General features: G+C 59.2%; 1 protein-coding gene across 2 annotated transcripts; it reads right to left on the bottom strand.

The window, feature by feature from the left end:
• Positions 1-734: 734 nt before the first annotated feature.
• Positions 735-19,607, bottom strand: HYAL2 (hyaluronidase 2). 2 transcript variants are annotated; one of them, XM_045022708.1, is made up of 4 exons: positions 19,321-19,607; positions 9,921-10,894; positions 2,575-2,664; positions 735-1,987 (listed from the first exon to the last, which is right to left on the bottom strand). In XM_045022708.1, the coding sequence occupies exons 2-4, from the start codon at positions 10,845-10,847 to the stop codon at positions 1,586-1,588; spliced, it is 1,419 nt and encodes a 472-aa protein (XP_044878643.1). In that variant the 5' UTR covers positions 10,848-10,894; positions 19,321-19,607; the 3' UTR covers positions 735-1,585. The 2 variants fall into 2 exon arrangements, with proteins under 2 accessions (XP_044878643.1, XP_044878642.1); XM_045022707.1 differs by lacking the exon at positions 19,321-19,607 and adding an exon at positions 12,586-12,814.
• Between the last annotated feature and the right edge of the window lie 1,640 nt (positions 19,608-21,247).

The raw sequence follows: 21,247 nt of genomic DNA, 5'->3' as shown, positions 1-21,247 counted from the left end.
AACCCACGCTGCTAGCACGCAGGGCCACCAATAGTTTTATGGACAGCTGTTAGCATGAGGGGGCTCTGGCCACTCCTGGAGGTCAGGCAAAGGGGCAGGTGTCCCATGAGGTACCAGCCTCTGAACATGGAACAAGTCACAGGCTGAACGATAAATGACCTAGTTGGGGGCTGGGCTAGGGAGACATGGGGCTGCCCACTGCCCCCCCGTGGCCTGGAGCTGCAGGTATGACTCACGCCAGCTCCCAGCCTTAATGCCCCCTCCACAAGCTAGCCTTCCCCACAGCTTTCTTCTGCTGCCATCCCAGGGGCAAAGGGAAGCCACGGCCCAGCCTTGCCGAGCGCACACCCTACAGGAGCAGGAGACCTCACGGGCAGATGTCTCCATGCTGTGTGCCAGGAGCTAACAGAGGGCAGCTCAGTGAGCTGGGGGAGGAGGGAGGGAGGGGTGCTTGGTACCATGCATGCTGGCTGTTGAGTCACACACCAGGGGCCAGGAGAAACGGGGAATTGTCAGCAGGGGGGGGGGGCGCAGAGAAAAGGAGTATGGTCCAAACATGACTCAGATATAGTTGCCTCCCTAGCCCAGGTACTGTGCCAGCCAAGAGGGGCCCAACTAAAAGCCCCCAGAACACCTGTCCCAACCTCCCCTGCAGCAGGGGTGAGGAAAATGGGACTGTCCCCTGCTCTCAGGGCAAGGGGGAGCCGCGCCATAAGCCAACAGCAGCCACCTGCTCTCTCATTCCACCTTTAATGGTGAGGTAAAGCACTTTGGTTTCTCGGTGACAGAGGCAGGGCGCTGGCTCCCAGGAGGCCCCCGGCCCGGGCCCCACCTCACTCAGGCACTGAAAGGCAGATCCTCCCCCAGCCCATAAACTCAGCCCCAGGGGGATTTCCAGACACATACAGTAGTATGTCACATCAGGCCTTGCCTCCCAGACACTCCTCCGCTCATTGCATAGCCACCCCCCTCCTTACAACAGAAGAAGGGCCCTGCCATCCCCTTGCTCCTCCACCAACCCCAAAGCCTAGAGTAGAGCTAGGAGGCACCCCACACCCCCTGTGCAGCTTGGCTCATGCCAAGAGGCCCCTGTCCCTCTGCTGAACTGGGGATGGGGATGAGCACCCCCCCACACACCATGGGGCCAGGCTCCACATTGGGGCACACCCAGCAGCAGGGAAGGAGGGGCTACCTGGCCCTGGGGGATGAAGCCAGCCCCAGGCACAGCCCTTGTATTTCCACACCAGGGCAGATCTCCCCCCACTCCCAGCTGCAGGCTGCCCCCTACCCCTGCATCACTGCCCAAGAACACCCCTCACCCCACAGCTGCAGGCACTCTGCTGGCCAACAGGGAGTGCTGGAGGGGGTCTCTTGCCCCCTCAGCCATGGCAGAGGGCCACCTCCAAGAGATCCACTACATCGGTACTAAATGAAATACAAAAGGCTCCTGGGTTCTAAGTCTGTCTGCCCCACGGAGGGGCACGCCAGGCTCTGGCTACAAGTGCCATCTATTGCACCCATGCCCCTGCCATGCTAAGCACCAGGAGACTGCCTACTGCCATGAGGACCCCAGTAAGGGGCCAAACTAGTCCAAGTGGGCCAGGAGCCCCAGCGCCAGGAGTCCCAGAATGGCACAGGTCGGGCAGGCTCCACTGTTGTGTGTGCTCAGCTGCCACTCGCACGCATCCCCACGCCAGCCCTGGTAACACTGGCACCGGAAGTGGGTCCGTAGGTAGGCGGTGTCGGCGGCAGACAGCTCCCCCTCCACCCGCAGCATTGGCTGCTGCCCGTCTGCCTCACCCCGGCGCCGGATCTGGAAGCTGAGCGGGTTGAGGTGGAGGAAGACGTTGGCGGTGCTGTCCCGGCGCAGGCAGCGCCCCCAGCCCTGGCACAGTGCCTGGCTGCAGCGCTGAGCTGCCGTGGTGACGTTGATGATGTAGTGACCCAGCTCTTCCTCCAGGTAGGCCTTGATGGTCCGGCAGGTGCTCTGGGAAGGGAACGAGGGGTGAGTGAGAGCCAGAGGGCAGCTGTGGACCAACTGCCATGGCAGGCCCTGCTAGGAACCCAGGAGCAGTTCAAGCCCACCAGGGTATACCAATAGCACTGCCAGGTGCTAGCACTGTTCCTTCACATGCCTTCAGATCCTCAGGGGCTAGCAGCACTATTGCTGCATGCAGGGGGTTGGCACTTCCCTATGCCCAGGCCAAGCCAGGAGGCAGAAATGCCAAGCAGGCCAGGATCAGCAGGGCCCCAAGGAGACTGGCAGCTTCCCCTGCCCCACTGACTGCACTGGGTCAGGCACCATGGGATGCTCAGACCTTGCGGGCACAGACCAGAGCATCCAGCAAGGCCACAACACGTGCTGTGTGCAGCCCCGGCTCATTCTCAGCACAAGCTGCGGTAGGCAGATGCCAGCAGGGCACCAGGCCCAATCCTGTTTCAGTCTTTGACTCCACAGGAGGCAGGAGCAGGCCTGTGGAGAGGCACTCCCCATGCTCGATACCAGAGCTCAGATGGCAGGCAGATGCTTCCCTGCTGCGAGCAGAGGGGGAGCTGTCCTCCCCCGGTACCTACCTGGCTCTTGGTGTAGTCTGCATCACCCCAGAAGATGGCACCAGCTGCCCCCAGGGCAGCGCTCTCACCAATGGTGGAGACCAGGTCCATCTGCCAGGGAGGAATCCAGACAGGGCCAATGGTTAGGGTGGAAACTTGCAGCAGGAGGTAGCAGGTGCAGCTCCCCAAACCAACCTGCAAACTCTAATCTATTGCTCCCACCTGGATACTCCAGGGGCAGGAGGATCAGGATCACGTGAGAGGGCAGTGCCGTAGCAGTCAACCCCTGGGGGTGGGGGTGTGTGTGGGTGTCCCCACATGCGCTCACACTCTAGTTGGCTGCATCAGAGATGTGAACTCTCTGCTAGTCTCTGAGCAGGGCTAGGCCTGGCCAGGACCGGGACAGGAGGCCTCCCAGGTGGTGCTAGTGCCCTGCTGTAGTGTTAGAGGCAGGTGCTTTTGGGCATGCTAACTTGCCACCTGAGGCCATTAAAGATCCAGTGTATTTTTCCTGCTACCCTCCCCACACCCAATTCTGCTGCCCAAATCCCAGCTCCCTACACTGCACCTCCCTGATTGCTCTCCCATCTCTTCTCCAGTCCAGCTGCCTGGGGAATTCTCCATTATATGCCCCACACTGTTGCTGGGTGCTGTTAGAACAGCTGCTGTGCTCCACCCCAGAGGGGGTGGCCTTTCTGGCACCAGAGAGAGCAGTCCCAGCCTCCCTCTTACAGTCCATGAAGCAGCTGGGGGTGAAAGGTTGCCAGTTACCTAAGATATGAGATATCCCAGGGCTGCACCCAGCCTAGTGGCACGCACTTTGTGATGGGGTGGGGGTGAAGCCCCACCCCATGCTCCTCACATTCCTGCCCCTCCCTTCCTTGCCCCAGGCCAGCATGCATGTTCCTGGGCTGGGCCTAGCCACCAGGGCTGCTGAGACAGCAGGTGGCCTGATGGAACAAGCACTGAAAGTCAGGCAGGAGGGAGCCGCCAGCAGCTAGTGAGCTGTGCGGAGAGTGCCAGAGGTGGGAGGCAGGGCCTGCGTGCAGCTCAGCTCCTGCCTAGGATGGGGGTGGGCAGCTGCAGGATTAACTTGTCTAGCAAGAGGGACTGGTGGAGCTACTGAGAACCAGGCTCTGAGTAGCCTCCCCACACATGGCCTTGCCCACATTCCTGGCTGCTGCAGGCCCCTGAGATCCCAGGCCTGGGCTCCCTGCACACAGCTCTGCCAGTGCCCCTCAATCCACAGCCCCTGCTATCCCTGCCCCAGGCTCTCCCCACACAGCCCTGACAATGCCCCTCAATCCTGACCCACAGCAGCCCCCTGCTATCCTAGTCTCATAAAGGGGTTGTAGCCTATTAAAGACCCTTCACGTTACATTAATCCAAACGGAGCCAGCTCTTCAGCACTGAGAGGTTAGTGCATGGGGTTCTCAACAAAAATTTTGGTGGCTTCGGAGTGTGACCACCAACACTTGCTAGTGCCAGACTGACACTTTTTCCTAAAATACTTAATTAACTTTAGGAAAAACAAAAATATCCATGTGTATGTGTTTTTTTGGTACAGACAATAAAAATAGTGCTGTGAAAAGTGATATTTGTATGTTGGTTACTATCACTTTTCACAGCACACTTGGTAGCTAGCTGGGAGGCTGTGATAGGTCTGCTGGGAAAAGTGATACCTGCATGTTTGTTAATATCACTATTCTCAGCAAGCCCCAGGACAAATTAAGTCCTAGATGGGGGGGGGTCAGAGGAGGAGGTAGTGGGGGCCTGGGGCCATGGATGCAGGGCCAGGGGAGACAGCAGAGGCCCAAAGCAAATGGGGGAAGGGGGTGGTGAGCCTGCATGGCTGGAGCCGGGGTTCAGTGCCCCTGGCTGCGTGGTCAGAGCCAGGGGCTGTGCAGCTGAAGCTGAGGGTCAGAGCCTGCTGCCGCACAGCAGGGGCTAGAGGTCAGCACCGAGGGTTGGCTCTGCAGCTGGAACCCGGGACCAGAGCCCAAAGCTGGGGCCACATGGCCAGAGCCGAGGGTTGGCACATGCAGTCCCATGGCCAGGTTCCTGAAGGCCTGCCACTGGAACCTGCTGCCCAACCACCCCAGGGCTGAAGTCTGAGCCCTACCACCCCCTATCAAGGTGGGCTGAGAACTCACCTTGCTCCTGCAGCATTGTACCCCACCTGTCTCCAGAGGCAGTGCAGGGTACCTCATCCAGGCAGAGCCGCCCAGAGGATTCAGGGCCCCCTCGCCGCCAAATTGCTGCCAAAGACCCAGCACTTTGGCAGCGGGTCCCGGAGCAGAAGGACCCCCCGCCGCCGAATTGCCGAAGACCCGGAGTGGAAGAAGCTCTGGGGGCCCGGGCCCCGCAAGAGTTTTCCGGGGCCCCCGGGGCAAGTGAAGGACCCTGCTCCAGGGGCCCTGAAAAACTCTCGTGGGAGCCCTTGCAGGGCCCAGGGCAAATTGCCCCACTTGCCCCTCCCCGCAGCCCTGCATCCAGAAGCAACAGGTAGGGAAGGGGGAAAAAGAGGTTGATTTTCCCTCCCCCACTGCCCAGGAGGCTGTTGTGGCCACACGAAAAATCCCTGGTGGCTGCATGTGGCCACATTTGACAAATGCTGGACTTGTGGATTTCAGAGCAACATTCTGCTGGAAGGGACCTCGAGAAGCCATCAAGTCGAGCCCCCTGCGCTGAGGTGGGACCAAGTAACCCTAGACCAGCCCTGACAGAGGTTTGTCTGACTTGTTCTTAAAAACCTCCAGTGACAGGGATTCCACAACCTCCCTTGGAGGCTATTAGTCTGTGTCCTACTGTCAGCAGCTATGGAGAACAATCAATCACCATCCTCTTTGGAACAGCCCTTAACATATTTGAAGACAGATATCAGGTTTCCCCCCCCGCCCCCGAGTCTTTTCTCAAGACTAAACATGCCCCAATTTTTTAACCTGTCCTCACAGATCAGGTTTTCTAAGCCTTTGATTATTTTTGCTGCTCTTCTCTGGACTCTCCAATTGGTCCACATCTTTCTGAAGTGTGGTGCTCAGAACTGGACCCAACACTCCAGATGAGGCCTCATCCATGCTGAGCAGGACAATGTCCTCTCATACGACACTCCCTTAAACAACATCCCAGAATGAAAGTAGCCTCTTTGGGGAAGGGGGGGCAACTCTACCACATCAGTTTGATCCACTCTAACCCCCAGACCCTTTTCAGCAGCAGCACCACCTAGCCAGTTAGTCCCCATTTTGTAGCTGTGCATTTGATTTTTGGTTCCTAAGTGTAGTACATTGCACTTGTCTTTACTGAAGTTTATCTTGTTGATTTCAAACAAATTCTCAATTTGTCAAGGTCCTTTTGAATTCTAATCCTGCCCTCCAAAGGGCTCGCAACACCTCCCAGCTTGGTGTCCTATATATTTTTATAGGCAAACTCCCCACTCCATCATCCAAGTCATTAATGAAAATACTGACTAGCACTAGACCCAGGACTGATCCCTGCAGGACCTCACTAGATGCACACTCCCAGTCTGCCAGCTAACTATGAAATACCATCTTTCAGCCAGTTGCACATCCACTTCACCATAATGGTATCTAGACCCCATTTCCCTTGTTTCCTTACGAGAATGGCCATCAGCTGGCTGCCCTGAGCCATGCCAGTGCTATGCCTAAGCTATCACTAGGGCACTTGCCAAACACCAGCATCCAGTGTCTCATAATTAACCCTCTCATTGCCTCCATGAGGACTAGCGTGCCCATGTTACAGAAATGGAAACTGAGGGACAGGAGAGGATTTATTCAAGGTCAGAAAATTTAAGTACCAACATTGAGAATAGAACCCAGGAGTCCTGGCTTGCAGTCTCTTCTTCTAGCCCCTAGACCCCACTCTGCAGCCAGAGTCAGGAATAGATCCCAGGAGTCCTGGCACCCAGTTCCCACTCTAACCATTAGAACACGTGATCCTTCCTCCCCTGCATACAAGATCAGGCCTGTCCACTAAGAGGGGAGCTGCACTCCAGCAACAATGTATATAACACAGAGAAGCAGCCTGCCACCCACAGAGACACCCCCTCCCCCCCAGGACCCCTTCACCCCCCAGAGAGCTTCCTGTGGGAAGTGGCCCCAGCCAGGAGTTGCACTCAGCAGGACATGTGAGGCAACATTTAGGCATGTGCTGCCCTGGCAGACAGCAGAAAAGGAGAACACAAACACCAAGGTGGGAGGGGGGGGGGGAAAATCTGCCCAGCTGGGGTCATTCATCTCCACCCCCTCAAAATGCCCAGAAGGCCAGGGTGGAAAGGCCCCCCTCCCATGCAGCTAGGAGCCACCCAGCTGGGCAGGACAGCATGGGGACCCCCAAGAACCTCTGACTCCCAGCCCGCCCCAGAGAGATGGCTTTGCAGCCCCAGCCATGCTAGCAGTTGGCTGTGTGCAGGGCCCCCTGGACTTCTACTCAGTCACTGACAGGGGGCGCTGTGCCCAGCAGGGGCGGCTCTAGGATTTCTGCCGCCCCAAGCACGGTGGCACGCCGCGGGGGGCGCTCTAGCAGTCGCTGGTCCCGCGGCTCCGGTGGACCTCCCACAGGCGTGCCTGCGGATGCTCCACCGGAGCCGCGGGACCAGCGGCCCCTCCGCAGGCACGTCTGCGGGAGGTCTACCAGAGCCCGCCCTCCTGCTGGGATGCCGCCCCAAGCGCGCGCTTGGCGCGCTGGGGTCTGGAGCAGGCCCTGGTGCCCAGCAGAGCTGGCATGCTGGGCACTATAGATGGGCTAATGGGCACAGCCATCGGGGTCCCTGTGGTGCTTTGGGCCTCAGTGGCACTTTCACCCCCATCTCAGCAGCCAAACATCCCGCAGAGCCTCTGTGCGGAGAGATGTCCCACGGGGCTTGGCTGAGCTTCCTCCCCCTGTGCCTGCAGGGTGGGAGCACAGAGTGGAGCTGGGCTCAGACCTGAGCCCATTCACATGGGCTCTCTGTTACAAGGGGGCCCTTTATACTAAACAGCTGGGAGACCCCACATCCCCCATGCTACATCCTCAGTTAGAGAATGAGATTCTGTTGCCTCCTACCCCTGCACCATTGCTGCCAGGGAGCTGGGTGCCCGCCTTGCCCACCCACCACCTGCTAGCACCCGAGGCTCCTCCATGCTCTGCTGGAGGAGCCCACCCAGGGCATAGCCTTGCCCCATCAGCAGGGAGTTTGATGGAGCTGCTCTCCTGGCCCACAGAGCCTATGCTCAATTCCCATATCGGGCTGGCAACATGAGTTGCCCAGATCTAACACCCCCCCCCCCCCCCCCCCCATCACCCCACCAGCATGACTTGAAGCCCCACCCAGGACAATGGAGCACCCTCCTGTGGCAGATACTGGCCTCTGCCTGCCCGCTCACAGCTCGAACACACCCCTGCCCCACAGGCAGAGACTGCAATGGCTTCTTACCCGAGAACAGCTTAATGTATCTGCAGGCCCTGCCACTAAGTGCCAGGCACGCATGGGCCAGAACAATGGTACCAGCACCACCCTCCCACTCCTGCCTTTTCTCCCCCCACCACAGCCACCTCCCTGCCCATCATGCTGCCCCCACAGGCCCTTGTGGGGACAGTCACACCCCAGGGCACCAGGAAACAGACTTCCCAATGGAGATCCTTGGCACCGCAGAGGGCATCCTGTGGCAGCATGGCCCTTCTACACTGGGCAGGGGGGTTGGCTAATGGAGGCATAGTACAGGATGTGATCATTCCAGACTCTGCACCCCACCACAGCTCCATATGGCTCCCCCAACATGGCACCTTTCCCCATGCTGCACCTGGGGTCCAGAGAGCTCAGGCACCAGATTTTCAGCTGAGCTCTTGAGAAAAATCTGGCTCTAGGTGATTTGCCCGTGCTCAGGCAGGAGGGCCAGGAATGGAACCCAGGAGTCCTGGCTCTTGAGGCCATGCTCTTCTTCCAGCTGCCTCCTGAAGCTGGGCTCTGTGGGACAGGATCCAGAAAGGGGAAGTCATGGCTGTCAATGTGCGGTTAGCCTGCACAGCAGCAGGGCCACAGCTCCCATTTCAACAGCTGCACTCCCCCCACCAGAAGGGGCATGGTAAGGTCAGGAACTCATCCTCAGCCATGGCAACGCTGGACAGGACCAGGGAGCTGAAATGCAATCTCACAGACCCACCTGGCTAGCACAGGAAGATTCCCCCCACCCCCTCTCCACTGCCCATCCTTCTCTCCTCCACCCCAGCCTGCCAGGAAGGCCACAGAGCTGCCCGGTCTCAGCTCCCTTGGCTACCGCAATGCAAGAGCCCTATGCCCAGGCAGCACAAGCAACAAGGCCGCTGGCAAGTCAGCTCAGATGCAGAGGGGCAAGCGGGACTGGGACCGGGACCCTGCTCTACCCCATAAAGCACCACCAGCCCATGACAATGCAGGAAGGGTGCAGCTGGGGTTGAATTTGAGGAGCTGGTGTTTAAAACCTTGGATGGTGGGAAGAATCAGTTCCTCCTGCCCTCCCTGGTGGAGATGGGGCCTGGAAAAGACTGTGCAAAGTCTGTCCCCTTGGTATGTTCTGGTGCCTTTACTGTAATATGCTGGGAGGATGTGTGATCACACTGCTCCCTAGTGGTGAGACCACCCACTACCCTCTACGAGAACCAAAGAGCTAGAGGCCCAGGAAGAAGCAAGGTTCTAGTCAGAGTCAGTGAAAATAAGCCGGTACGCCCTGCTACAGCATACCAGCAAGAGCTGGTACGCCATACTGGGCTGGCTTCCCCAGACAGCAATTAAAGGTGCTGGGGCTCCCAGCAGTGGCTGGAGCCCCAGGCCCTTTAAATGGCCACCAGAGCCCCGCTGCTGGAGCCCTGGGGTAGCGGCAGCAGGGCTCCGGGGGTTATTTAAAGGGCTGGGACTCCCGCTGCCTCTACTGCCCTGGGCCCTTTAAATAGCCACCAGAGCCCCACCGCTGCTCCGGCAGCTATTTAAAGGGCCCAGAGCGCTAGAAGCAGGGGACCCCCAGGCCCTTTAAATAGCCCCTGGAGCCCTGCTGCCGAAGCCCTGGGGTAGCAGCGGCAGCCGGGGGCTCCGGCAGCAGTTTAAAGGGCCCAGGGTGGTAGCAGCAGCTGAGCCCTGGGCCCTTTAAACTGCTGCCAGAGCCCCCAGCTGCTGCTGCTATCCCAGTGGGGGAGGAGGAGGGCACTTACCAGTATAGGGCAGGCTGGGGCTGGCTCTGACCCCCCACCCCATCCCCACCCCTTCTGGGGTGGAGAGCTGGCCCCAACCCAGCCCAGCCCCATACCGGTAAGTCCCTATTTCTACTTTCACCCCTGGTTCTAGCCCCAATATCCCTGGCAGAAATAGGTCTATCCCTGGGGCGCGGGCACCGCCTTACCCTGCTCAGGACGTCCAGCTTACGGCTGTAGGTGGGCCTGGTGTAGACGAAGACTGGCAGCGAGTAGCCATCATGGTGCTGGTGGGAGATCCGCAAGGCCTCCATGACCCGTGAGCGCACGAACTTGCGGCCGTTCACAGAGGAGGCCAGGACCTGGTCTAGGTAGATGGAGGGGTAGAGGGCTGTGCTCTCCTTCCAGAGCCAGGACAGCCGGTCATTGCGTGTCTCCTCCACGTCAGGGCAGCGGCCCGTGTAGCTGTCTGGATTCTTGCTGTAGTCATGGTTGTAGCAGTCCGGGAAGAGGTAGTAACCCCACAGCTGCTTGGGCCGGTAGCTCTTGGCATGCTGCAGGGTGTGAAGCATGAATCTCCGGGCCGAGCTCTCAAACTCGTACTGGGCCTCCTTGTTCACCATGTCCTCCTGCCAGTTGGGGTGCTGCGACAGCACCAGCTGGCGGGAGTTCTTGCGGTAGATGTCTTTGTTCTGCCAGTTGCGGATCCAGATGGGCCGCCATTCCTCCCAGTCGATGACAGCCAGCCCTTCCTTGGCCTCTGAGCGGATGTACTTCCGGATGCCCTCCTGGAGGTGGTCCAGGTGCTCCTGTAGGCTGCTGTTCTGGGGGACACCCCCATTCACAGCCACCTGCTGCTCATCATAGTAGGGGTAGAGGCCCAGGCGCTCCTTGTAGAAGATGGTGAGGTTCTGGTCTACAAAGCCCTCATTGGGCGAGGCCTGCAGGTCAAAGAGGCTGAAGTCCAGCTGGACCTTGAAGCGGGGCCTGCAGTCCTGGGTGGGCGCATTCCAGGCCACAATGAAGGGCTTCCGAGTGAAAAGGGGGGCAAAGGCTGGCTTCTCATCCTGCCCACAGCCGCCGGTGACAGCAAGGACCAGGAGCCATGGCACTGCCAGCACAGAGCCTCCACGCATTCTCTCTCACTGGGCTGCTCGGTCACAGGACAGCTTCAGGTCACAGCCTGCAGGGGAACAAGACTGTAAGAGGGTAGAGCAAAAGGCACTCCCCCACCCCGCTAGCAGTAGAGCTTTGCAAGCTTCTCCCAGTTCTGCCAATGCCCCCCTACTATCTCAACCCCACAAACCCAGCTTTGCCAATGTCCCTCCAATCCATTGAGGTACTCAAATGGTCTGCCACTGGCCCCCACGTGAGCACCTCACAAATGTCAGTGCATCTCTGCTCTGAACTGGGGAGAATACTTTTCCACTTTGCTGAAGGGAAACTGAGGCACAAAGCTCAAGTGACTGACCTGAGGCCATACAGGATGACTGCACTGGAGCTGGGAACTGAACCGAGATCTTCTACATTGCAGACTAGCATCTCAGACCTCAGATCAGCCTTCCTGCCCTGCTCTGCCAAGGCACTTTGGTCCTGACCTGCTGCAACCCACTTGAGCCCAGTACGACTTGATGGGCAGCAGAGACTCATCCTTAGAAGGGGGAGCTTCCAGCCACAAAATCCTCCAGCACCAGCACAGGTAGAGGGCTAGGAGCAGTCCCAGACCCAGGTCTGTCAGCACAGTAGGCTGAGCAGCCTCCCCAACCCCAGCAAAGGGCCGGCTCCAGAGCTCAGCTCCAACAGTACAATCCCAGCATAGCTTTCTTGACAGTCCCACCAGCAAGAGCCAGGCCCCATCATACAGCAGGCACATAACCTCCCTGGAAGGGAGCTTGCAATGTAGGGCCTGGTTCCGATCTCTCCCACACGTGGCGCCGACTATTCGGGTCGGGTCACTCCGGATTGAGGCTGGCGGTAAACCGGAAGGATCGGGCCCCACGCCGGAGGTTGAAGCCCTAAAACATCCCAGGAATGTGCGGGCCTTCGCTTATCAGCGCAGTCGGTGGGTCGGACACGTTTTGTTCCAGACCGATCCCTCCCTCTCCCCCGGCTGCGCCCTCGTGCGACCCCCAGATCCCCGCCTCAGCTCCGCCGGGGTGTGCCAGCGAGGCCACCTTTTGTTCGGCAGCTCCGCGCACGGAGCAACAGGCTTCGCGCGAGCTGCGGGGCAGTGCGAACTTTTTTCCATTGCAATAGCCTGCGAGGCCAAGCGATCGACGAGAAGCAAGAGCCGGAGATCAAATAGCAAAGGGGGCGGGGGTGGGAAAAATGTGGGTGTCAGCAGAGCAAGGGCTCGCACAAAGCCGCCCCAAGGAGCGGTGCTGCAGCGAGAACAGCTCCGCTCTCAGCCCGGCCGGCAGCTAGCGGCACAAATCACAGCACGGCGCAGAGCCGGGAGAGGGAACTCGTGCAGCGGCGCGTCCGGGACAGAGCCGGGACTCCCCAGAGTTACCAGCTCCCCCGGCGTGGGGGTGGGGCGCAGGCTGCCCGTCGCCCCCCCCCGCCAGACCCCCAGCCAAGCCGCACGCCGGGATCCAGACCGCAAGCTGCTGGAGCGGGGCGGCGGGGCAGGGCAAGGCGCGGAACAGGGGACGTTTCCCGGCCACCCAGGGCTCCGCTCCAGAGCGGGACGCTCGCCGGGCCGCAGGGGGGGTCGGCAGCCCCCGCGCTAGAACCGGGGCCGGTGGGAGCGCCCCACGCCCCCCAGCGCCGCTGCCTCCCGCCCCGCTCCCGGCAGCTGGGAAAGTTCCGTGCCCGCCCAGTCCCGGCCGGGCGGGCCCCAGCAGCCCCTCTGCGCTCCGGGCGCGCACTCACCTGGGGCTCAGCTCCCCATCGCCCCCAGCAAGCCGCTCTGCAAGGGCCACGAGCCCAGCACCGCCCCCCTCGCTGCTGTCGGCCTCGGCAGCCCCTTTAAAAGCCCAGAGGCTGGAGCGACCCAACGCGAGCCGGAGGGGAAGGGAGATCCCCGAGGAGCCCCCAGGCAGGCACTGGCTCAGCGCTCGGCCGACCGGCCGGAAGCGGGAGGCAAGTCCTGTGGCCCCTGGCTCGCTCTGCGCCGTTTGTAACGCTCCGTGGCAACGGGGACTGCTATTTTTATGTGCCCTAGTCCTCACCCCCCTCCCCAGCCGCCAGGAGCCACTTGGTACAGCCCAGCTGTCTTGGCATGCCCGGCGCCGCTTGCTACTGAACTACAGGGGGCGGCGCGCGCCGGGGCAGGGCGGGGCTGGGAGAGCGGCCGGGCCAACTGAGCCCGCCCAGGGCGGCAGTTACGGGAGCGGCGAACTGCTGCAGCGCCGGCCTCTGCCCGCAGGGGGCGCTGTGGGGAGGATCACTGGCTGTGTGGGAGCTCCCAGCTACTCCAGCCCCAGCCTCTCCCAGCAGGGGGCGCTGTGGGGAGTGGGGCAGAGGGTGCTGGCTGCAGGGGTCCCGGTTACTCCAGCCCCAGCCTCTCCCAGCAGGGGGCGCTGTGGGGAGTGGGGCAGAGGGTGCTGGTTGCAGGGGTCCCGGTTACTCCAGCCCCAGCCTCTCCCAGCAGGGGGCGCTGTGCGGAGTGGGGGAGACACTGGCTGTGGGGGTCCCGGTTACTCCAGCCCCAGCCTCTCCCAGCAGGGGGCGCTGTGGGGAGCGGGGCAGAGGGTGCTGGCTGTGTATGTGTGGGTCCCGGCTGCCCCAGCCCCGGAGTCCCCTGCAATTCCAGTATTCAGAGCCCGTTTTCTCCGGGAGCTGCAGACAATGGGGCAGGCATGCCTGCTGCCTTGCCCTCGCCCAGCACGAGTTGGTATAAGGATTGACTTGGGAGCACTGGCTCTCTGATCAAGTCACAAAGCAGTTGTTATGTCAACGGCTGGGAATCCCTTGGAACGTTTGTTTCGTTATGGACTCTACATAAACATCTGCTGGGGGAACAATGTCAGCCCCAGTGAATGGCCATTGTCTCGGGAGGGCCATTTTCCTTCCCAGGAATGCGCCCGCCAGTCTGCTGGGTTCAATGGCTCCCCCAGAGCCCTGGCAACTGGCTGCCAGTGCAGGGCTTGGCATGCCAAATGGCTGGCACGTTCCAGCCAGACGGCATTCTGGAACCCCTCCAAAGTGCCACTAGAGCTCAATCAAAACCAGCTCTTCAGAGCCAGAAGGCCAAGCGGCTGGATCTTCTCCCATCACAAGGTTATTTGCATGTTGTTGTGATACCAGAAGCTGACAGCACTCAGGGGTTCAATGGGGCTTGTCTGAGTTTGGTGGCTGGCCAGCTTGGGAACCTGCAGACACAGGATGCTGAGTGATGAGCCCTGGTTGAGTTCAGCTGCAGCTGAGGGTTTTCCTCATCTCTGGAAATCAGGCTTCTGTCTAACTACATAACAGAGCCACTGCTTTCCCCATACCACCTGGCCAGCGGGCCTCAACCCTGTCCCAGAAGGGCCTTGAGACCCCATGGTGTCCCAGGCCTCTGCTCAGAGTGCCACCACCAGGGGCAGAAATGGTGCTTGTCAGCTCAGGATGTCTCTAAGGCTTTACACTTTGCTTGAACCCTCCTCTCTGGGAGCCCTGGGCCGTGACAAGGAACATGGGGGTTAAAGAGACAGTGCTGCTGCACAAATGGATTCCTTATTGATTAAAGCCTCCAAAAAGTGCCTTCAGTCACCTACGGTACTGGGATGGCTCTGGGGATGGAATCTCTCACCTCTAGGTCCTTAGTTCCATAACCCAGCCAGGTCAAAGGAGACCAAAGAGCCTTCCCTTGGGGTGGCTGATCAGTGGCCTGTTGGCCATGAATTAGATGGGGAGGGATGTCCCAGTCCATTTCCAAATGGGCCAATATCTACGTGACACCCACTGCCACCAAACCTGCTGGCACTCCCAGCAGCGAGACCAAGAGCTGAGTCAGCCACAGGGTCCTTCTGCAGTAGGGAAACAGCCCACAGGCTGACCTCGGTTGCCCACTGCAGATCTCTCTTGATCCATCCAGGATTGCTGCTGCAAATGGGGATAATAGGACGAGATCATTGGGGACACTGTTACAGGGCGCACAACCAGGCCCCAGTTCTCAAATGGTTTGGGCCCATCTACAGTAGCACTTCCCTCAATGGTGAGAGTGGGTCCAATGGAACGTATTGATTGCTTTTGCTGGCCTCCAGTGGACTCCCCTGTTGGTCTCTGCGGGGTGGGGCTGAGGCATGTGGGTAATATGGAGACTGTTTGCCCTGCCACTGCCCATGCTGTATCTTGGCTGCAACCAACCAGAGGCCTTTGAGCTCCAGGGCTGTCACCACGGCCCCAGTCTCACCCCCTCCCCCCAATCCAATGCAGTTTTATGTTTGCACTGCCAGCTGGCCTGGGCACCTCCCCTTCCTTCCTCTGCTGGGCTCGCAGGCCTTGCTTCTAGCTGGGCCCTGCTTTTCCAGCCACATGTGAGCCACATACAAGCCACTGTGGGTGTAAAGTAATTAAGGGCTTGTCTACATGGGGAGTTTGACCACATACACTTAGTCCAGAAGTGCCTGCTTCTGGTTTAGCTTAGCTCCCTTTGGCTGTCCACATGTAGGCTTAAATTCACTCCCTTAGCTTCTACTGGTAGAACTTCCTGGGTGCATGAATCTGAACAAGCAAACAGGATGAGGCCAACTAGTGACAGCTGGGGTAAGAACACTCTCCCCCCCCCCCACCACACACACACACACACACACAGGGTAAGGAGCCACTCCCACCCCATCATTACTCGCTGGTTACACAAATGGAGGGACAAACAACAGGGCATCACATTAGGGCTGTTCTTAATGAGCAGCCACCCCACTCTTTACTGCTTCTGCTGGGAGAGGTGGGCCCGGTAACTGGGGGCTCCCCCCACACCCAGCGCTCCTGCCCCTCCCCTCAGTGCCCCCTGCTGGGAGAGGCTGGGGCTGGAGTAGCTGGTTGCTCCCCCTCTAAATCCCCCCACAGCCAGAGCTCCTGCCCCCTCCTCCCAGCACCCCCTGCTGGGAGAGGCTGGGGCTGGAGTAGCTGGTCGCTCCCCCCATAAATCCCCCCACAGCCAGAGCTCCTGCCCCCTCCCCACAGTACCACCTGCTGGGAGAGGCTGGGGCTGGAGTAGCTGGTCGCTCCTCCCATAAATCCCCCCACAGGCACCACTCCTGCCCCCTCCCCACAGCACCCCCTGCTGGGAGAGGCTGGGGCTGGAGTAACTAGTAGCTTCCCCCATAAATCCCCCCACAGTCAGCACTCCTGCCCCCTCCCCACAGCACCCCCTGCTGGGAGAGGCTGGGGCTGGAGTAGCTAGTAGCTTCCCCCATAAATCCCCCCACAGCCAGCGCTCCTCCCCCCCCCTCCCCACAGCACCCCCTGCTGGGAGAGGCTGGACTGGAATAGCTGGGAGCTCCCCCCACAGCCAGTGCTCCTGCCCCACTCCTTACAGCAGGTGCCAGAATCATCAGGGCAAAGTCGTACCAGCAATGCCCTCTGAGCAGCAGTGGGTGGGTTCTGGCAGTGCACACCCACCGTGTGAGGCCCAAGGCCAGGGAATAACAACACGGAGGAGAGCTACTGGATTAGCTGGAGCCTTTGTCCCAGCTGAGATGGATCTCCACCGGCAGAGGAAATGAAGGGCTGCTGATCTGTAATCCGATCACAGCCCCTCACACCCCTGCGCTGGGGAGGGGCAAGGGGGTGAGGCCCAAAGGCTCCCTGGAGAGCTGGACTCTGCAGTTCGGGGTGGAGGGGGTGAGCTCCCAGCAGGAGGAGGGGGAAGGGAAAGGCACCGGGGCTAGGCTGAGGAAGGGGGCCAGGCCAGCCAAATAATGGGGGCTCCCAGAGGAGCTGACTGTGGAGCTTGGGGCTTTGTTCCATACAAAAGGCTCAGGAGGCAGCAGTGGGGCAGCTCCCAGCAAGGAGACTAGCCAGCCCACGTTCTGGGAGCTGGGGGCTCTGTCAGCCCAACCCCAAGCCATGAGCACAGGCAGCCAGTTCAGGGTGGATACACACCACCAGCCATGCCAACCACGCCTGCACTTCCCCTCCCCCCCGCCCCGAGCTACCCGCCCCATTACAGGCCCCAGTTCCCACACTCCACCCAATAAAGACTCCAATTCACTCACCCACCCCCATTACAGACCCCAATTCCCCCTGCCCAACCCCCCATTACAAACCCCAATTCCCCCATCCACCACCCCAGCCCACTCCCATTACAGACTCCAATTCCCCCTTCCCACTAACCCGCCCACCCCATTACAGACCCCAATTCCCTCCACCCCATGTTGCACCAGGTCTCTACAGGGGCCAAGGCTGACTGTCACTAGGGGATGCCGTTCTGCCTTGGGGGCTGCCCTGTGGGTGTAACACGGCGCAATGGCTGCATAGGATTATCGTTCCATGCCTCCTTGCTGGGAACAAAGCAAAGCAACCCAAGCTGGGGCTGACGGAGGAGATAATACACGCAGCCAATCTAGGATGACCAGACAGCAAGTGTGAAAAATTGGGACGGGGGAAGGGGTAACAGGAGCCTATATAAAAACAAGACCCAAAAATCGGGACTGTCCCTATAAAATCGGGACATCTGGTCACCCAAAGCCCATCCGGCTTCTTGACAGGCCAGGAAATCCATGTGCCTGGGATGAAGGAACAGCCAGGAAAAAACACAGGAAGCCAGGTGTGTTCCAGCCTGGAAGCATGAGACACTCACCGACAGTCCAGAGGGAGAGGCAGGGGCTTGCATAGCTAGGAGCTTCCACCACCAGCCAACACTCCTGCCACCTCCCCACAGTGCCCCCTGCTGGGACAGGAGTGGCTGGGAACTGCTCTGTGTCTAGCACTCACTTTTCTGGACAGTGCCTCCTCTGTTTTAGTCCTGGAAACACTGTAAATAAGCCACTTCTCCCCAATACAGAGACCTGAGATAGCAAGTCCCTGGTGAGTACTCTGGTCTGGATACAGAACCAGAGCACACACACACCCCCCCCCACACACACACACTTTCCACACACACACAAACCAGAGCCTGGGACCCACAGCCCTGTATCCTTCCAGTTACCGAGTCTCATGTTATCACACTAACAATATAGATCACAAAGCCCTTTGCAAAGGTGGGGGTCATTATCACCATTGCACAGATGGGGAAACTGAGGCACTAAGAGTTAACCAAAGACACATTGCAAGTGAGTGACAGAGCCAGGTCCTGAACCCAGCTCCCCAGCGCCACGTCCTACCCACAGGGTCGTGCTGTCACACGCAGCTCTAGTGCATTGCTGCTGTAGCATCTGCTGCACATCATGCAGTCCTCAGCCCCACCAGGGCAAGGTTCTGTCTTCAGAACATCTCGCTTGCCTGCCCTAATGGTGTCCGAACCTGCTGCGCTGTTGGTCAAACTGCCCTCTCATTGACCCTCGGGGCTGGTTGTTCCAAGCACTGGCACATGAGCAGCCAAAGGGTGTCCCCACTAGATGGCTAGTCACTGGCTTGTGTGACATTAGTTTGTGGGGTGTCAGTCCCATGGGCCCGTCACAATGCCAACAGGCCACCTGCTTTTAGTCGCTGCAGAAAGGCTGAGGACTGACTGGGCCACGGAGCCAACCTCCCTGCTCACCCCAGAGGCTGAGGCAGAGAGCGGTGTGTGAGATGCCTGGCACTGCTTCTGCCCATGCTGCGCATACACTAGCAAACAGATACCATGAAACTCCCTGAGCCCTTGGCTCAGATTCACCCTCAGCAGTGTAAGGGCCTAGCAAGAACTATTCTATATAGGGAAGGTTTCTGCCATACACCTAACATGAAGGAGGCAGGGCACTGAGCAGGTGTCCATGCCCAGCTAGATGAGCATAATGGATAGTGCAGATCACTGGATGTTCTACTCCCCTCTGGGACAGCTGGCCGGGGTGGTTCTAGCACAAGACACTGAACACTCACAAGGCACTCACACTCCGGTTAGTGCATTAAGTCTTGTCTCCTACCCCTAGCCTGGCATTGGGGTAGGATCAGATCCTTTGCTAGCCTCCTGTGGCCCCTCTATAGGTTTACACTGGATGTGTCCTTAGCACCACCCATTAGAGGGTGTCATAGCACTTTGTGGACATTAATTTACCCACAGAACCCCTCTGGGAGCCCAGTCAGTAACATTAGCCCCATTTTATAGATGGGGAAACTGAGGCACAGAGTGAGGAAGCAACTTGACACAATCATGAAGCAGGCCAGCAGCACAGCTGGGCCTAGAACCCAGCTCTTCCAAGGCCTAGCCCAGTGCACCAGCCACTAGGTAACACTATCAGAATGGGCATGTGATGGAGCTGGGAATAGACCTCAGGAGTCCTGACACACATTGCCCCCCATTCTCACTGTTAGATCCCCCGCCCCCCACTTCCCTTCCAGAACTGGGAATAGGACCCAGGAGTCCTGATTTCCACCCCCTACTCCCCTTCCAGAGCTGGGAAAAGAACTGAGGCATCCCAATTCCCTGCTCTTATCACTCCCTTCCTGACCTCATTTCTATTGCTAGGTCCATCCCAGCCCATTATTCTCTCCAGGTAAAGCAGGTCCCTTCACCCTCCCCAAGTATAAAAAATGACTCACCTGCCTGGCTTGGCTTTCTGTGGCTCCGGGTGGCAGCAGCAATGTTGGCACAGGGAAGGGTGTGGTAGGGAGATCAGTCCACACTGGGGGAAACCCCTCACGGATGGCTGCACCCAGCGAAGGAAGGGAGAAAGAAATGAACGAAGGAGCCGGCAAGGAGGAGAGTTTTGACCCCCACAGGGGATCTCCGAACAGTCCAAAGTGTCCGGATTGGACAGAGACACTTCCTGGGCTGTGCCGTCCCAGGGCTAAGATTCCAGGGCCTGCGGGGCTGGACAGTGGCTCTCTCTCCCAGTGTCTCTCTCTTCTCAGCTCTCCTATGCTCGGTCCCCCTCTCCAGAGGTGCACACTCTCACTCTCTGCAGCCCAGGGAGCTGTGCGCTCCCCAGTTCTCACCCGCCCCCGTGGAGCTGCCCTATGTGCCTTAGCCAGTGCACACTCTCTTGTCCCCCTAGACTCCCCCCTAGCTTGGAAGGTCTTTCTCCCGGAACCGAGCCTCATTTCCTGCTGGCAAATGGAAAGGGAAGCTGTGCAGTCCCTGCTCAGCAACCACAAGGCCTCCGCAAGCTCAGAGGTGGGAGGGAGGGTGGCTCAGAGGTCAGCGAGTGCTCAGGGGATCTCCCCTGCATTTGCCTCCACTTGCAACCCATAGCGAATGCTGCTGACTGTTCCATGATACACCAGCCCAGCTTCCCCCACCCCTGCTGATGGGGCAAGATCGGGGCTTAGCATGGGCCATCCTGTTCCTGCTCTTCTGAGGTCGCCACCTGCTCCACCCCAAAAGAAAATACTGTAACAAGAGTCACCCGAAAGTTCTCCAGACTCTTGGCTCCAACGTACACCTCTCCCAACCTGTAGGTAGCACTGCAGAACAGCCGGGACTGACATAGTGCCCCTCAGCTGTGCTCTGTGAGTGTGTCCGGTACCACCACAATGTGTCGGAAGGTTCTACTCCCCTTGAATGGTTCTTCCTCTGCTTCTGGGTCTGCCTGACCCCAGCAGGACTGGAGAGCACCGTCTATGGGCAAAGGAACCGGAGCCTGCACTGTTAGAGGATGCCAGAGAGGCTATAGCCCCCATTGCCCCCTAAGCTGAACTGCACATGGGTGCAGGGCCAATACAGGAGCCACATTCTGGGGCTGGTGCAGAGGTCCCTGGCCGGTTGTTTGTGGAGCACTAGCGGGTGTGCCATGGAGATCTGGCAGGGCACAATGGCACAGGTGTCCCGTCTTCTTTACGGGTGCTTAACCCCATAAAAGACATTAGAAATGCACAAAGACTTTCCCACAGAAGCACATGCCGGAGCTGCCCCAGAGATGTTCTGGCAGTCACCAGGGAAGAGGGGGGCAGGTAGATGTCCCCATGACACTCTCCTGGGCCCAGACTGAGGCTGTAAAGAGACTTTGCAGGACCCTGGGATTTGTTGTGAGTTGGTGTCAGGGGGGTTGATCCTTGTCTGGGCTGACCTAGAATTGGTGGGACTCGGTAAGTGGCAGGCGGAGGGGGGGGTCTTCTCAGGCCTTGTTGCCTTAGAAAGGAAAATTGCTGGAACTCTGCAATTGTAGCTTTAGTTCCAGCTTGTTCCCAAGCATGGTGCAGTTACAGTTCAGTGCTAAGGAACAGTTTCCCAAGGGGCTGTTTGCTATTCCTAGCCCAGGGTACATGGGTGCTGCCAGAATCCCTCGGCTAGCAGGGGGATGCAAGGGGCAGGTGAAGGAGCAGCAGGACAGAACCAGCATAGTTCTCTCGGGGAGCATCATGGCTGTGTGGTCCCAGGGAATGCCAGCATTTCGGGGCGGGGAGGGATTTCCTCTGCCCGTCACTGTGCCGCTGAGTGCGCGGGTTGTTCATGGAGCTGCTGGGTCAGCCCTCCGGTGCCTCCCCTTTCTGACCTCACCGTGGTGACTCAGCAGCTTTCTAGAACCAG

This window comes from Mauremys mutica, chromosome 7 (assembly GCF_020497125.1).
Source record: "Mauremys mutica isolate MM-2020 ecotype Southern chromosome 7, ASM2049712v1, whole genome shotgun sequence".
NCBI lineage: Eukaryota > Metazoa > Chordata > Testudines > Geoemydidae > Mauremys > Mauremys mutica.
Note: the sequence above shows the minus strand (reverse complement) of the source record. Positions and strands in the feature narration are given on the sequence as shown.